Source organism: Takifugu rubripes, chromosome 5, assembly GCF_901000725.2.
Source record: "Takifugu rubripes chromosome 5, fTakRub1.2, whole genome shotgun sequence".
In the NCBI taxonomy this organism is placed as follows: domain Eukaryota; kingdom Metazoa; phylum Chordata; class Actinopteri; order Tetraodontiformes; family Tetraodontidae; genus Takifugu; species Takifugu rubripes.
In genome coordinates, this window is record NC_042289.1 from 2,952,960 (window position 1) to 2,970,853 (window position 17,894).

At 46.3% G+C, this 17,894-nt stretch overlaps 1 protein-coding gene across 8 annotated transcripts in view; it reads left to right on the top strand.

Annotated features, from left to right (window-relative positions):
• Positions 1–16,450, top strand: part of caskin1 (CASK interacting protein 1) — a 59,207-nt gene extending 42,757 nt beyond the window's left edge. For 2 of the 8 annotated variants that reach the window (XM_029836240.1, XM_029836246.1), the window contains 13 exons: positions 1,275–1,379; positions 2,081–2,199; positions 3,581–3,662; positions 4,701–4,810; positions 6,155–6,265; positions 7,911–8,012; positions 8,387–8,525; positions 8,993–9,136; positions 9,268–10,430; positions 10,541–10,864; positions 11,050–11,650; positions 11,772–12,291; positions 13,869–16,450. In XM_029836240.1, coding sequence (XP_029692100.1) covers positions 1,275–1,379; positions 2,081–2,199; positions 3,581–3,662; positions 4,701–4,810; positions 6,155–6,265; positions 7,911–8,012; positions 8,387–8,525; positions 8,993–9,136; positions 9,268–10,430; positions 10,541–10,864; positions 11,050–11,650; positions 11,772–12,291; positions 13,869–13,965 — 3,617 coding nt within the window. In that variant the 3' untranslated portion in view covers positions 13,966–16,450. Of the gene's footprint in view, positions 1–876; positions 934–1,274; positions 1,380–2,080; positions 2,200–3,580; positions 3,663–4,700; positions 4,811–6,154; positions 6,266–7,910; positions 8,013–8,386; positions 8,526–8,992; positions 9,137–9,267; positions 10,431–10,540; positions 10,865–11,049; positions 11,651–11,771; positions 12,292–13,868 lie in introns of all 8 variants that reach the window. The other 6 variants (XM_029836243.1, XM_029836247.1, XM_029836245.1 and 3 more) reach the window with 5 other exon arrangements.
• Positions 16,451–17,894: the final 1,444 nt, after the last annotated feature.

Sequence of the window (17,894 nt, forward strand, 5' to 3'; positions counted from 1 at the left end):
GAGTTTTCGGTCTATTGCTTTGATATAACTGTCCCGACGACACGCGCGCCCCTGCCAGCTGTGTGAAAACACACCCACGCACCTCATAGACAACACGCTCCTCATCACACCGTGCGTGTGCCACTGTGCTCGTCTGTAACGTCATCTTTAACGCCACCTTTATCCACCCTGTTCTCACGGCTGTCTGTGTGTCAGCTTGTATGTTGTAAACAGGAACCTAATTAAAGAACTGTGGTTTCACCACCGTTATAAGAAGTATGATTTTTAATTTACAGATTAGATTGTTGCCTTTCTGAGTATAGCCATATACTGTGTCTACTGTAACACTTATTCATGTTGTACAAACCGTCTGTCGGCACAATTGTTGCCCGTGAGTTATTGAGAATGATGCAGATTACACGCAGACCTCTGCGAGTACCTAAAAATCAACATTTGTGTAAGAAGAGTGAATGTGTTGTGAGGAAATGTCACCGGATGGCAGGTAAGTTCCTCACTGCCGATACCTGCCGGATCATAAATCCCCTCACACGTAAACTGTGGAGGACGTTTCGCTGACTAAAGGGTTTGTGGTCACTCGAAAGGAAGCATATGTGTGATTTTCTGGAGCCGTCAAGCTCCAGAGTTACATCAATTAGAGATCCTTTTAGGGCTGTTATGGTGGTTTAAAACACTCTCCAAATGCACGACACCAGCTCCATTCTGACAGCGTACATATATAATCACACATGTACTGCATTATATATGTCTGTGTATATACATTTTTGGCATATATGTGTATATACACAAATATACATGTTATGGGTTTATATACATGTTCTCATATTTATCTATATATGCTGTATTTTTTCTGTGTGTGTGTGTTTTTGTGTATGTGAGTGTGTGCTGTCCTGTGTGCAAATGGTGCTGTGGAGCGAAAGGGTGCGAACCTGAAACGTATGCATTAATATGATACCTCACTAGAGCTCTTCTCTAAAGTTTGCGCTCTTTTGATTCAATGGATGAGTATTTGATTCTGGAGTCTTTCCATTAATCAATGAATAGTTTCATTCGTGTGAAATTTTCTTAAATCGTAACACACCGTCTGATTCTAAACACTATAGATTAGAGCATAGAAAGAGGCTGACCACCCAAAATTCTCCTCGGCTTTCATGGGTAAAAACCGGACCAAATCAATTCAGTTAAATTGGACCAAATAATGTGCTAAATAATCAAGAGCAGGCTCGGAGGGCTAGTTAGCGTTAGTTAGCGTCTAACAGTGGTGTTCTGTGTTGAAGGTTGTCGTGGCACAGAGGCAAGTCCTCACTGCTCTCCTACCCCGTCCTGTGGGCCCCATGGAGGCTCCAATGAAGAGATCTGGGTACTGCGCAAGCCTGTGGCAGGTAATAAAGCCAGCTGCGCTGAGCCCTTAATCCCCGACGCTTTAAAGTTGGACAAGGGTTCAAACAGTATCTGACACCTTTTCAAACAAAGACAGTGGTGATGGGTTTTATTTTACCTTGATGCTGCCTTTGAAGTGTCCCTAACGGAGGATTTGTCCACTGGCATTTGGAGGATCTCAGATACTCTTTGGGCTTCTTGTGCTCTGGTTTCTCATGTCTTGCTTATCTCATCGTAAGCTGAGTTGAGCCCAGTGACCGTGTGTAGGACTGCAGCATCTGCATCCTTCTGCAGCTGTTGTATGTACGTGGATGCTTTGGTGTGGGAGCGAGACCAAGACAGTTCAGGACAGATAGAGAGGAGGAGCGTTTAGTGTGTGTGTGTATGTGTGTGTGTCTGAAAGCAGAACGTTTGCTGTTAACTGCACTCTGTTGCTCAGTTGTCCACCATCCTGTCCGTCCCTCCGCCCAGTCACATGCTGCCCAGTGCATTTGAGTGGAGAGTCAGACCTGCTAGTGCATTTCTTTGAAAATCGACTAAAAGATCTGTTGGTGTATGTCTTCACGTGTGGGTTTGACTGTCACTGTCCATCTTGCTGTTGCATGTTTGCATTCGTATGCATAAAACCTATACATGTTGCCTGGATGGGTCTATGTGTGTGTGTGTTTGTGCGCGCGCGTGTGTGTGTGTGTGTGTTTTGCAGGTGGAGACCGCAGCAGCCTCGGTAGCTCCAGCAGTGTGAACAGCGTGAGGTCTTCAGGCAGCGGCCAGAGTGCCGCCAGTGCCCCACACATACTGCACGCACAGGCTGAGGGAGTCAAGGTGAGACACACACACACACACACACACACACACACACACACACAGTATATTCAGAAAAACCTCTAATGGCCAGTAGGAAGAAGCTCCGCCTGAGCCTCTCAGTTTTGGCCAACCTAATTTAAGCAGTAGGACCCCAGTCTCCCCCCAGACGGATCTCTAATGATCCTGGTGGCTCTTGCACCTCCTGGGGGAGAGATGTCAGGTGTGGGCCAGTGCAATGTTCTGCAGCCTTCAGCACTCTCTGGAGTCAGCTGACCTCATTCATTGGGTAAATAATGTTGCTGACCCTGGACCTGACTAACCACTGCGACCCCAGGTCACAGCCGCCCCCACAGGCTGGTTCAGTCGCCACTAAGCATGACGGCGGCATCATTTCAGCTGCCTCTCTTCCTACCCTGATGCACCCATCACCCTGGGACAAGGAACCTGGACCACCCCCCACTAATTTTCCAGTTTTTGATTATGCATCGGACCATTCTTAACTCAATTTGAGTAGTTTTTTAGATGTTTTCTCATCTTGATGTTTTCTCAACTTCTCAACCAGACTAACACCACCACTGGATGTATTGTTTAATATGGTTGTTCAAGGAATGAGAAGCTACTTTCTGCATCAGTGGGGCTTAATTCAATTGTTGCCAACTGACAGATAATGGCCCATGCAGTAATTATCCAATAGGAGGCGCTCACCTGGTTGTTTGGGGGTGTTTGGGCCAGAGAGTGTAGATTCTCATTTATCTCATTTATCATAAAGCACCTGGACCAGAGTCAACAGGACTGTTCAGGTCAGAACTGAAGAAGCTTTTGGTTGAGAGGCAAAATGTCTTCTGGTTGCTTTCAACCGTCTAGTTGAACTGGAGCCAAATTCCAAAACGTCAACGATCCAGCCAGGAGTCAAGCCTGGAATCTTCTGATCCGTAGTCAGACACGTTCTGCATTGATTGGGGTCAGCATAGATAACTTTAGCCTACAATAATGATGCACTTTATCTCAAATAGAGCATCAGAATTTTCTATTTCTTCTATTGAACAAAACTCTTACTTTAAAAAGCTGCATTTTAATATAATATTAGCACACATCACAGAGGCGACCTGGCCTCTCTGGTAAGTCCAGAGCTGATGTCCACCAGTGTTATGTTTAATAGCATTTCCAACACTTTAGTTCTTCTCTGTTGTTGCATTAGCATCTAGCACATCACCTTAAATTCCACTAAAACATAAAAATAAATCTTTAAAGTTGGAACTGCATTGTGTTTTGTTATGTTATTGAAGCTTTTTTTAGTTTAACTTCTCACCCATTTGTATTTCCTGGTGTTCTCCCGATTATTTGAGCTGAAGGCTGAATATAACAAGAAAATAAATAAAAACACCTTGTTGATTTGCAGCTTTTAGCCACCGTCTTGTCCCAGTCTGCCAAAGCCAAGGAGCATCTCCTGGAGCAGACCAAATCTATGGACCAGCCTGCAGGTAAGACAGCGACCCCAGCAGAGGGCCATCATTCTTCCATCCGGAAGCTTCATTTACCCGGACCAGACTCTTATAAGTGTTGAGAAAAAGAGCAAATAGCATCATTGAGCCACAAAAACAAGAATTATAGTCAAATTTTCATTGTAATTTAAGACAATTCTTCAATGTCTAGCGGGGTAAAAATGCTATAGTCAAAAAAACATCACTTTAAGTAAGTTTAGTTTACTCGTGGTTTGTCATAATAACCAGGTCAACTTTACCTCCACATTTACTCCTGATGTGGAAACACAAACATTACCAAACATTCCAAGATCTCCGATTATTGGAGTATACATAGATGGTAAGAAGAAGCGTTCATGCCACAGCAGTCCTGCCTGTTTGGTTATGTAACTGGAACAACTGCTGGGCCTGGTGTCTGTCTGCAGCCAGGCTGCTCTTCATCACGTCGTGAGTGCAGGGACTGACAATTAGTTAAGGGGGAGGTGGAAATCTGGGAATATCTTCTTGTGACAGTGAATGGCTTTCCATTGTTTTCTTATTTAAGTATTAATAATAATAGTTCCAATATTATTGATAATGCTTGCAATATATTAGCAATACTTTTACAGTGTATTTCACGTATTTGTTCAGTCTCTCCAAAAGAGTGGTTAAGACAGAGATGATTCTGACCAATCAGATGTTTTGCTATGGTTGCATCCTTGGCCAAGGTTAGCTTAGGGTACCAGATCTATTTAGGGTCTCAGAGCTGGAGGCAGCATGATTTGTAAAGGTGTAGGATCATGATCAGCTGGTCTGTAAATAGATAACTCTCACTTTAAAGTGCTGAGTGTTTGGCTGGTTCCACAGACAGATGGCCAAGGCAGGAGATGTAGGAGGAAATGTAGAGGGTTGTGATTGGTTAGGAGGCTTTGTCATTTCACAGAAAGTGAGAATCTGGCTGGTACCGAAGCAGATTGGCTGGATCGTTCTAACAAGCGCTTCTATGGATCCGCTGCAAGTTTACAGCCTCAAACTGACCAATGGTCTCGCTCCTCACAGGCTCCAATAGTTCCTCCCGGACATCCAGCCAGTCAGGATGTCCACTCCACGAGGCGCCTCCTTACGAAGCCACGGCAGCCAGGAAGGGGGAGGGCTCAGGCGAGGGGAAGGTAGGACAGTCCCACACTCCCACAGCGTCAGTCCTCTCTCCCTTTTCCCAAACATGCAGACAGTAGCATCCAACTGCAGCATGAGGATCGCGGTGTAGTTCAGCAGTCACCTTAAACACACGCCTCTCACACGCAAACATATATCGACACACACACGTCAAGATGTCCCAGCGGTTTCTGTCCCAGCTGGCCTCGTCTGTGCTGCGCATGCTGGGATGCAGCCACGACCCGGTAAGTGTGTGAATGAAGGATCTGCCAACTGGATGGATGTGTGTGTGTGTGTGTGCGTGCGTGCGTGTGTGAGAGAGAATCATGCCCTTCTGGTTTCACTGCTACATGCTATCCATCATTCTGTCCTTACTTTTATTTGCAGCTTATCTTCTTGCATCCCAGCAGTTTTCTTTGCAAAGATAATTGTGTTAAAGCTGATGGTGTATAGGTGAGCCTCAGGCTAGCTCAGCTCTAAATAAGACAGCAGTGTGTGTGTGTGTGTGTGTTTGTTGGCAGGTACCCAGCAGTTTGCATATTGTGGGCTGTCTTGATGCTGGAATCTGAAATTGCACCTTGTTGGCTGTTATTTACTGTGTGATTTGCCATAATGTATTTCAAGCTTGATGAACCGCGGAAAATATTGAAGTAGCAGGTGGTCGTGGTGCGTTTATGTGTGTTGTGCCGTGTGCGCGCACGCGGGTGTGCACTGTCATGTAAGCCATGTTCATAAGCCATCTGTCAGCTAGACTCAAGATTCCTCAACAGTTCTGGAGGGTGGAGGAGGAGGAGACGTGCAGAATAGACGGAGATGAAAGGCGCCGTGTGGAAGTCGTTTGTTTCTGCTGCCCCAGGTCGGCATTTAGAGAAAGAGAAAAGTTTAGCCCCAATTTACTGCATTTAAGGCTAAAATATGAAGCATATTAAGTGCTGTATTATAGTTGTATGAAGTGTCAACATTGCTGCGATGGCATAACAGGAGAAACTTCAAGAAAGCTTTTTTCTGCATAAACAGACAGTTAATTTAAGCATAATCTCATTTTTGGCAGGGATTATGGGTTAACGTGCACTAAGACTAGAATGTGAGCTATCAAACGGACAAGATGAAACCAGTATCCAGGTGCAGAATTCAAGTCATTGGTGAAAGCCAGCGGTGTGTGTTTGTGTGTTTTCTGAGGGTGAGTGTTCAGAAGGTCCACATTCAGTCATTTCAGGTGGGGGAAGAGTTGACTGCGTTGCTGTGGCGTTAATAAAGCTGTGACGGCAGCTCAAGTCTGGACTGCTGAGACGCAAGCGGCTCTTGCAGAAGCGACACAAAGACAGTGACACCATTGCCACCTTTTTTTTCTCCTGTAGAGCTCAGAGGCCGTTGTCCAATGGCTGAGCGACTTTCAGCTGCAGGTCTACGCTCCTAACTTCCTGGGCGCTGGTTATGACCTGCCCACCATTAGCCGAATGACCCCAGAGGTAAGGCAAACTGAACCCTGACCCCAAAACCCCAAAGGTTACAGGCACCTCCAAGAAACCCTGTCGGAGCCCTCACGACTTTGATTTGTGCTGTCTGTGGTGTGCATGTCTACAGTAGATCACTTCCTTCCTAAACCCCCCCAAATGAGCACCCTTTCCATGTACCTTCGCTTCCTGCTGACCTCCTGTTCAGTTGACACTGAGTTCAGTTTGGAACACAAAATTGCAACACATTACAAAAAAGATTGTTGCAATTTTGCTAAGAGTGTGTTTTAATATTCAATGAAGCTCATTTGAAAATATTGAAAAATATTCAAAACTAGCAGGACGGACTGAAAACAGGACAAAATGATGACACTACTACAACTAATAGTTCTTCACATAAATATGCAAAAAAATCAACGAATTTCACAATGAAAGGATCCTTTTTAAACCATTAATTTGTGTCAGAGGTGGACTTATTGAGGCCCTGATGGTCTGTGAGGGTGCTTTGACACAAGCTGGGCTGTAGATGTCTCTGCAGAGGAATCCCGACTATCTTTTGCTGTAGGTTGAGGTGGTACTAAAAGACAGAAGTCCTTCATTTGAAAACAAACCTCCTTCCAGCACAAATGGCTTCATCGTCTTAAAAATGTTACCTTTGACAGCCCTACTTGTACTGTACTATAACATTATTAGGTTTTAGCCGCTGTGGACAGTCTCAAAAGCCCTAAACAAAAGATGAGACAGTATCTTTTGCTAAATCGAGAAAAAACAACATGCTTCTAAGCGCTGTGGAATGAGGAGGCTGTCACGTGAGCTGGACCCTCCTCTCAAACTGGGCAGCAGCTCAAGGACTGCTGTCATGTCCTGTGTTTGTAAGTGACGTGATTGTTGATTGGCTCCCTGCGCAGTTAAAGAGATGAAGCATTACTCTTTTACGTAACCGCCTCAAACGGTGAACTGGCACCACACCAGTGCGCGGAAATGCAGATCAAGCCGGTCAGAATTCAGTGGGATTAGAGACGGGATGTAAACGGGGGAAATTTCGCCTATAAAAAGACCCAACGGGAGAGGAAACCGAGCTGACGGAGCTTCCACCTGACTGCTGCTGCTCCTCTGCCACGCTCACCTACACAGAGCATCTCTACACACATGAATAGCTCCTGCGTGTGCTGGTGCTGTGCACGCAGGCCGCGTTGGGTTTTGCTGGATGCCATGACTTCAGGCCCCCTCTGTTGTGTGTTTGTGTCATATCTCCTTGTAACGGGTTGTGCAGCCAAGTTCCGATCGATCACAAGTGTGTGATGTTTGTGTGTAACTGCGTCTACTGAACTACTGAAGCACACAAATGCAAGCGTGCACAGAAACCAGCAGGATCGCTTCTACAACTGAATATTCTCAGTTTTATCCACACGTACGGCGGCCTCGAACAGAGCCGGTGTTTGTCAACGCTTGCTTTCCACCTCAGACATTCGCTTTGGCTTTCTTTTCTGGGACATTTACATTTCTGCTCTGTCTAAGTTTTCTTTTCTGTGTGTGATTGAGAGAGAGAGAGAGAGAGAGAGAGAGAGAGAGAGAGAAGATGCTGGCCTTATCCTGACATATCCTGTTGAAACTCAGCACTACAGCCTTTTACTTTTGTGTGTTTCTTATTTGTGTGAAGGATCTGACAGCAATCGGAATAACTAAACCAGGTCACAGGAAGAAGCTGACATCTGAGATCAATAAAGTTAGCGTCACTGAGTGGCTGCCCGAGCAGAAGCCTGTGAGTAAAGCACAGTAAACGCCGCTAAAAAGATTTCGATTTTAAAATCGGGATGTCGGTCAGTTTTTTTATGTTGTTTTTTTATGAAGATAAGATCAATTTTCTAGCTTTAATTAAGAAAGCAACAGTTGTTTGACTCAGTGTTTCTCGCTTGGCTAACTTCAGGCTCGCTGCCTCATTTGGCATTAAATTCTGTTTAAATCCAGAAAGGCGTTTGTTTTCCATCCTTTTATACTGTCAAACACTTTTCCACATCACAACAGCGGCGACACCAGTAAAAAGCCCACTCATAGGGGAACAGGAGAACACAACAGGTAGATGTGAAGCCGTGTTTGGCCCTCTGGTAAGCTGTAATGTTTCTGGTCTTCCTATAGGCCAATCTAGGAGAGTGGTTATCTGCAATTGGTCTAAGCCAATACCACCAGGTGTTGGTGCAGAACGGTTACGAAAATATCGAGTTCATCACCGATATTACATGGGAGGACCTTCAGGAGATAGGCATCACCAAACTTGGTAAGAAATCTAGATTTCCAGCATTCTGTTTGATTCAATGCCTTCACTCTGTATCGAATTTGTAGCTTGTAGTTAAAAATTATGTGATATTGTACAGTTATGTATAAATAGAGTGTAGTGATTTGTAGCGGGCCACGTTTTGCCTGATTTTCATTAGCATTAACATTACTGTCCTAGCTACTGTACGGTTTTAGTTAGAGCAACTGCAGTGCTAGCTCAGCGTAAGGATGATTACCATCGTTGGCTCAGGTTGGTGTAGTATAAAGTTTGACAGAGGCGAGATAGCTAGAAGAAACTCAGTTAGCACTCATTGTTTTCTCAGTGAGCTAACCTCAAAATGGCTGAATTTTTGGTCTTTGAACAATAGCAAAATTCTCATATAATGACGATCACAAAAATGATGCTATATTGTTTTTTTTTTAGCAGAGTATTTGATATTTCTTTTCCCCTATTTCTTTACTGTGAAGGCCACCAAAAGAAGCTCATGCTGGCAGTGAAGCGATTGGCTGAAATGCAGCGCAGTTCAGAGGGGCGCACCTCCCTCAAGAAGAAGCCCCCACCAATTACACAGCAGCAGGAAGTCATGTCAATGGATAGCCCACCTCCAGATGGTAAGATAACAGATTATGTAGTTCAACAATGTTCAAACTGAATTCATTGCTGGGCACTTAGGTAATCGATCCCACCACTTTTGAAGACGCGCACAGGTTGCGGATTTAATTGGTTCCTTCTCTTCCCACAGAGGTCATGTCTCCAAAGATGAGCACCTTCCAGGACAGTGAGTTGAGCTCTGAGCTGCAGAATGCCATGAGCCAACCAGGCCATGAGGTCAGCAAAGCACAGCGAGCTCGCAGCCTCAGCAAAGACCACGATGAGGTGATGACAGGAGGCGGCGGACCGCCGAAGAAGGAAGCACGGACTATGAGGCAGCAAAGCAGTCAGGGGAGCTCATCCTCCAACAGGGGTAGCGTCTCCTCTCAAGGCAAACGACACTCCCACTCCCATTCCCAGCCTGCACCACCTTACACGCCCCCTCACACTCCCACCAAGACCAGAACATCATCTTCTTCCTCAACCTCCTCCGCCCAGAGCATAGCTTCCCCGCAGAGCAAGCACAAGCCATCCCAGTTCAGCCAGGGGGAAAGACCTCAGTCGCCACGGTCCCACTCCAATCAGTCCCCGACGCATCGCGGCGCTCTGTGCGCCCAGCCTCAGCCCCAGCAGTTCTACCCACAGCATCAGCCCCATCCGCAGTCACAAGCCATGGAGGTCAAGGACAACCAGCAGTCCCAGGTTCCGCTCCTTTGCCTTCCACCAGAGGGGGAGATGTCCGAAGGAGAGGGAGCAGAGAGTTCAGGGCTCCAGAAGAAACGCGCCCACAGCCTCAACCGGTACGCCGTCTCCGACGGCGAGTGTGACGAGCCGGTCAGTGGAAGGAACGGAGGAGAAGCACCAGTGGCGGGAGGTCAGAGCTCCGCCGTCCCCAAAGCAGAAGGGGGCAAATACGCTACGGTAACCCACCGGGTCAGCCGCAGTCACTCCGTCCGCAACCAAGACAAAAATATAAGCCGTAACCAAACTCAGTCTTTTGCCCTACGTCAGAAGAAAAAAGGGCCGCCCCCTCCACCGCCAAAGCGCTCTAGTTCCGCCATCTCGTCTTCCAACTCCAACCTGGCCGACACCAACACGCAACCTCAAACACACGCCACCACGGGAGGGATGCTGGATGTGCCTTACCACCAACAGCGACGCGCCAGTGACCTCGGGGTCTCGGTGGAGACGGCTCCAGTGGAGACCAACAGCGTGGGCAGCGTGAGGAGCATCGCCGCAATGTTGGAGATGTCTTCGATAGGGGGCGGAGCCAAAGGCATAGCACTGCAAAAGAATTTCCTGCAGGTTAGAAAGGTTTGTTAGTCTGTCTGTAATGGGTCGGGAGGGCTGGTGGAAGTTTGGAACCACCTCCTGGAGGGGCGGCTCGTCCAGATCTTTGACCGTGTGTTTTTGTCTGTTACCAGGTGGGGAAATCTCGGGACGCCATTGGTTTGGACGGTGAAGTAGTGAACCGACGAAGGACCATTAGTGGTCCCGTCACTGAGCTGGTGGAGGCTGCCAGGCGGGAGCAGCCCACTCTATCTGCTCTGCCCCCACCCTCTGTCCAAACTGAAAGCCCTCCTGTAAAAAGCCCTCCTGTAAAAAGCCCTCCTGTAACCTCCTCCCCACCTCACCCTCCGTCCTCCCCCCACCCCAGCTCCGGGGGCAGTGGCAGTTCATCGGAGAACCTGCCATTTGCTGAGGAAGGAAGCCTGACCATTCGCCGCCAGGGTCGAGAAGAAGGACAGGTAGCTATCTCTATATATTTATGTTTATGTTTGTCTATATACCTATTGTGCTCTAATGTATCTGAAACCCATAGTCAGCTTCTCTGTTTCGTTTGCTTTATTCACGTTTGCATATATTTGTGTATGTTTTTTGACTGTTTGTGCAAAAATAACCCCTTATCATGAATGTATGAATTTTCCGTTAGTGTGTATTTTGTGCATGTCTGCAGGGCGATGGCGAGGGCCCGCAGGGAGACGGGGGCTACCCGCAGGAGGACATCTCCAGGCCCGAAACCAATCCCACCCTGAAACGACGGCCTCGGAGCAGCAAGTCCCAACACAACGGCTCGGATTTCACCCTGCAAGAGTCATCTACTGTCAAACGACGGCCCAAAAGCCGCGACAAGGAGCCCGACGGCTTTGCTGACCTGGCTACGGCTAACGGACAGCCAGCGGGGACCCCCCAGCCGAACACCACGCAGCCAGTGGCCTTCCAGAATGGCACGGCCACCATGAAACGTCGCCCGGCGCCTGACGCCGGCGTAACGGAGCAGCCCGAGCCACAACCACAACCTCAGCCTCAGTATCAAAGTCCGCCCCAAGTGACCGCTGCTCCTCGGAGGAACAGCGTGGAGCAGTCGGCTCCAGTCAACAATGACGGAGGTCCAGTCCGGAAACCAAAGCCTCCAGTGTCCCCCAAACCTATTGTGGCACAGATAAAGAGGCAGGGAGGTCCGCAGACTCCCCCACATCCTGCCGTGAACAGGAGTGTCCCCCTGCCGGGCCCTGGCACTCCCGGAAGCCCAGGTACTGACACTGAATGCTTCTGGAGGGGTTAAGATGCAGATGACTCCTTTTGCACATAATCGGATCCAAGTTTGTTCTAATTAAAGTTTCTTGTTTGTTCTCTGTTCCTCCATCTCTGCAGTGGAAGGAAAGAAGATACCCCCACCTGTCTCACCCAAGCCAGCCCCCCCACCCACAGCTCCCAAACCAGCCAAGCTTGTCCACTCCATGACCATCGCCTCCTGCCAGAGCACAAGCACGGCCCCAGCTCCAGTCAAGCAGCATTCTCTCATGGCCCGCCAAACCAGCTCACCTCCCGCTTTTCCCCCATCCAACATCCCAAGTCCACCCAACGCCAAGCCACTTAGTCCGTCTTCTCAGAGCCCCCACACCCCGCAGACACCAACTACGCCGCAGACGCCCCAGACACCGCAGACTCCTGCCACTCCCAGCCCTACTCCTCCACCTGTAAAACCCCCTCGCTCCTCCATTGGGGGGGTGTCCGTAGATATCGGGACATCGGGAGGCGGGGTCACGACGCCAGTGGCAACAGCCACCGACTTTAATGTGGATTTCCTGGTGCAGCAAAAGCTGGAGGAGACGAGCGCGTCACTGGCTGCTGCTCTGCAGGCTGTGGAGGACAAGATACTGCATCAAGAGGAGTAAGTAGCACAAATATTCTAGAAACCACGATGCACTTCTCACCGTCAGAGCTTCTGCTTTGGTTGCTGGACCCAACGCCAGCATGCTAACGTGCAGGCGGGGACGTTTCACCATTCAGGTGTCGGCTCAGCATGTCAGTTCATGGAGTCTGTTAGCGTACGACAACAGAAAAGGCCGATTGAGAGTCATGCCTTGGGTGTTTAGATGAGTGGGTGGGTCCATTGCATACATGGCTGTCAAATACAGGAAGTAGTTTGGAGTGTGTGTTCAGTGCTAAAACTTAACGGAAGCTTGTAGTGCTAATGTAGACGCAGAACAAATGAGACATTCGACTTCAAACAAAAGTAAACACTGAATCTAAACATCCACTTATCTAATTTAATCCTGATAACTATGTAAGATAGGCTACTACCCAGAAACAGTGGCAGACCTCAGGTACATGCCGAATCTTCTAGTGGCCACTCTTATGATACTTGGTAATGTTTCATTACTCTCCACAGTAAGGAGTTTCTTAGAGATATTTTTATTTATTATTGATAGTGATGATGATAATAACAATGATGGTATTAAACTTGTGTGTAGCAGGTTTCTTTTCAGCACTGTGGCCAAATTAACCAAGAGTCACAGTGTTTTAGATCCACGTATCCCTTCTTCCCTTAGTGGTGAAGACTTCATGAGCTTCTTCACTGATAAAGTTCTAGCTATCAGAGAGAAAGCTAACCAGGCCATCCCAACAACTGGACCATCACCAGATGTGCTGACTGTGGGAACATACAGGGTCTCCAACGAGCCCTTAAGCTCCTTCAGCCCTATATATTTTTCTGAGGCGTCATCGCTAATTCAGAAATCCAAGTCCACCACGTGTCTTTTAGATCCCATCCCAACACACCTGTTGAAGGATGTTTTACCATTGATAGGCAGTTCTATCCTGGACCAGATCAATGGTTCTTTAGTGACAGGTTATGGACCCCGGTCCTACAGTGATTAAACTGCTAGATCCCTGTCCAGGTACGGGAGGCTGACTCCATCTCTGCTTTCAAGATTAGACTTAAAACCTTCCTCTTCAAAAAAGCTTATTGTCACTAATTCTGTAGTTCCAGTTATTATCCTAGAAATAATTATCATACTTAAGGGGTCGCCTAAGTATTAGGTTAACATCTTAGTTATGCTGCTATAGGACGATACCTGTAGATGGATACAGAGAGGGGGGGAGGAGGGGGAGAAACTAGAGAATCTACACGAGAAAATGTGTTCATGACATCTATGATGTTCTATTGTTCCCTTGCGAACAAGCATCCATTCTGGTTGATGCTACTGCAGTCGTGGGCTGCAGAACCCATAAGTAACGAGGAAGTAAAAAACTATTTCGAGTATATGCTGGGTGAGCAACTTTGTTTAAAATGAGTGGGCGGCCATCTTGGTATCTTGGGGCCTGCCGGGGAGCAGCTGCTGCAAGTTTTATTGGACTACGCAGTAATACACAGAGTCGCCACTAGGTGGATCCGTTAGCAAATAATCCAAGTGTTTTCATTGTTCAGTGAAAATGGTTAATTTTCTGTCTTTTTGTGTGCTTTAGCTCTGTGGCTGAACAGAAGACCACAGTTAGCATCCTCGATGACATTGGCAGCATGTTTGACGACTTGGCCGACCAGCTAGACGCCATGTTGGAGTAACCATGGAAAGCCGTCACCGGGGCGATGCTGCAGTGGAAGCAAAAGGCACAATGGACAGCTCTCTCCTCTGAAGCGCCCATTGTGTTTCCATCCTTCCTTTTCTCTGTCGCGCTCTCCCTCCTCTCATCTGTCCTGTCCTCCATCTGTCCATCAGTCCATCCTGACGCTGAAATACCTCTTGTCTCCTCGTTTCTCTCATCCCGGCCACCAGTGCTGATGGCGCGGCAAGACAGACCCACGCGGCGGCAGACAGAGCCGAAGAAAGGAGACGCTTAATGAGAGTTTTTATGTGACAAACCAATCTACTGAGAAAAAGACAGTGATGTGAAGATGTACAACAAAATAGAGGCGACTGCAGTCACGTGGACGTTTTTCAGATTTTCCAATGGAAGCTAATATACATAAACTAATGCTGATTGAACAACCAACTGTGTAACAAATCATATGCTATGTGAACATTCTACGCATGGAGAGTTTATATCTATTGAAAAAGTCCTCCATTAGCACAGTAATACATATATAACATACAGATAACTATGGCTCTCTAGCTCTCTGGTTTGATGTCTTGGTTCAGTGTGGAATGGTGACCTCTGGTGTTGTGACAATGTAAATGATTTGGTGGACAGATTTTTATCCGTGACCAAAATGAGACAATTTAGCTCCTGAATTGAGTGTGTGTGTGTGTGTGTGTGAGAGAGAGAGAGAGAAACCGCAGTGTGTTGGATATATTATTTGTGAGCTGTTGATTTCAGGACCAAGTTCAGTTTGATGCAACACTACATTCCCATGATAAGGTACAGCCCACACACACACACACACACACACACACATACTCACACACTTAGGAGAAGCACAAACGCCCATGCAGCCAGATTGCACACAAACAGGAGGCTACATAGGATGGATAAGATGGCAGGGCTAAGGCTGAATGGCTTTGGAGTGTTTTGGAGAAGGGCTTCAGGATGACTTTTGGAAGACCATGGGTTAGCCAGGTTTGCTCTGTTGTCAGGATAGCTGTTCGAGGGAATAAAAGCAAAAAAAGAAACAAACAAACAACAAATGTCCAAATAATCACTTAAACAGATGAGATGCTTTTGACTGAAAATCCAGTTGTGATACATGAATTACAGACCTTTTTTAATGTGATTTGCTGAATTTGTACTCATTAATTGATATTTTTATAAGCCCCTCTAAATACAATTTGAATGATTTCAGCAAGATGTTTGAATTTGGTCACAAGCTCAACCGTAATCAGAGAATATTTACGTGAATCTGTTTTTAAAAGGATCCAGGTTTTCCATTGCAGCATGGGTCGTTTGTGGAATTGAATGGAGCGTGTGGAAACACGAGGCTTCACAAGCCCTCCGTGTTTCACACTGGCAAGTGTAAATGGAAGAAATGCTAACGTTAATACAGTCGCAACAGTTTAAAGCCAATTTCATTTTTAAAACAGATTTTCTTTCCAGGAAATGAAATTTCGAGTCAAAAACTTCCTGACGCCCACCCTCTTCCTATCTCCATCTATCTAGTCTGATTTCCTCAACACCCACCCCCATGTTGCCATGACAATCTACATCTCCACCTCGACGATGCATTGCCATGACAATGAGGTCATGGATGTAAAAGTGTGAAACAATTGCAGGATGCAGATGCAGACCTGCCCGGCTGGTTTGATGCGGTGCAACCAAACAGTAAAAAAAAAAAAGAATTCAGCACTTCCCATAATGCAACTCAGCATTTCCCATCATAAGACGCTTACTGCCTGGTGCATGTCTGCTACACCGTCCATCAGCTGTAACAGGTGTACCGTCGTCCAAACTCAGGCCGAGACAAACGCAGATGGCATCGCCATGGCATCATGTGGATGAATCCAGTGAAAATGACGGAGCGTCCCTTTAAGTTCCCTCAGCGAGGTGCAGGACTGATCCTCCCCGGCACCTCGTTCCCTTCAGAAGGTCCCATCGCAGCCTCACATCTATATACAAATGTGCAAATTCTGAGAATAGTTGTGGTATTTAAATTATGATCATATAGAGATTATATATATGGATACTTGCAAAAACAAAAAAAAGGAAATGTATTTATGATGTGTGTCATCCTGAAGACTATTTTTCAAAGTAAACAGATCTAATCTAAGTGTTGAATCACTTTGCTTCTCCGTGCTTGAAGTGGTCTGAGCTGAAGAATCCATGTCGGGTCATTTCCAGGAAGCATTTCTGTACGTGTGCGTCCAGGTGTGGCCATGTGTAAAGTAAAGCTGTCCATGTTGTTCTGTTTGATTATTATTATTATTATTATTATGGTTTTTTTTCTTATTTGAAAAAGCAATGTTCATCTGTTTTCTTTGAAACATGTGCCTTGCTTTGTGATTTTGGTCTGACTACAGTACAATAGATGGGTATGTATAATATCTGGGGATCTGTCTCTTGTTCTGTTTGCTTTATTATTTTATCATTAAAACGGTTTGCTACTTCCCCATCAGCAATGACGCGCGACGAATGGACAATTCTTTTAGCATTTTGTAGCTTGTCATGATGTGCAGCACCAGGCAAAATCATGGGCTGGTCATTTGAGCTTTAATGTGATGAAAGATGCGTTTACACATGACAAAAACAAGACTATATAACTATCTGAGGGATTGTTGGGTGCACAGAAATTGTATCAATTTCTTTCCCAAAGGCGCCGTCTAGTGGCCAATTCTGATATTGAAGGGGATTGGTGGGATCTTTCTGTCACTGCAGATGTTGGAGCAGCTGGTTACAGATCAGGGAGGCGTAGGATTGACCAGTAGGTGATGTTAGACAAATTTATCGGGATTTCCACTCACTTTCACGGTTACCGTTGGTCCAATTGCGTGGCAATTATGACAAGTTTAATGAGGAAGTAATTAGATACTGTTCAACATCCCATAATGAAACTTAAACTTTCACTTCATTTTTAGATGCAATCCGACTCCTCAGTGGAGCCCTGACTATTTATAAAGGACTGACTCTCTCCACAATCTTGGTTCAATAGACCAGATAATCTTGTCTCTGGGCCAAAGATTCCTTTGTTTTTAGAAGCTTGTGTCTGATCACTGCCATAAAAGTCCGATCGGTTATGATTGACCTTCTTAGAGTGATCACTGGGTAACATCTCTTATTAAGACCCTTGCCCAGATAGTCCGGTTCAGTCGGACGTTCACAGAGCTCCTGGGAATCATTAGATCTTTGGGTCCGCTTCAGTCTGAGCTCTGGAGGCCGTTCTGTAGATCTCGTGGTTTTTCCTCTGGTTAACTGAAACCCTAAATGTCTCACTAAAACATGAACAAATTATTGAATTACCACAAATGGACACCGCCCCTTCTGCAGAAACACCTCAAAGCTGATTAAGAAAAATAAAAGGTCCCTGGAGCTAAAGTTTGTCCTAACGCTGCAAATTAAAATATGAAAAAGTGGACCTGACTGCTGTGCGCGTGCGTGGCTGCAGTGAGTGGCTCACCGAGCCATCTGCACTGAATAAAATGTTTCATACCAGCTCTTGGGGACGCAGCCTGTGTACAAGCGCCGATATTTCCTGCTGCTCCACCAGGGGGCAGCACTCGACCCGCGTTTCCTCCTCTGGCTGCGTCACTCACACCAGCACATACTGTATTTTTATCTCAATAAAACTGCATATTAGCGGGAAATCCCCCCCTCTCCTCCCCCGGAAAAAACAAACACAATGCTCATAAGGTGCTGGAAAAAGAACACGTCACATTTCATTTCATTTATGTAGAAATGAAATCAAATATTGATCATATCTCTATCATATCAATATTAAACACCAGCACTTTCAGCTATATCCGGAACCCCTGAGGATTTTAAAACAACACATGTTGTGTTATTCCATTTCATTTTAATGTGTAGGTGCAGACAAAGTTTCACTGTTGTGCTAAATCACATCGTGGG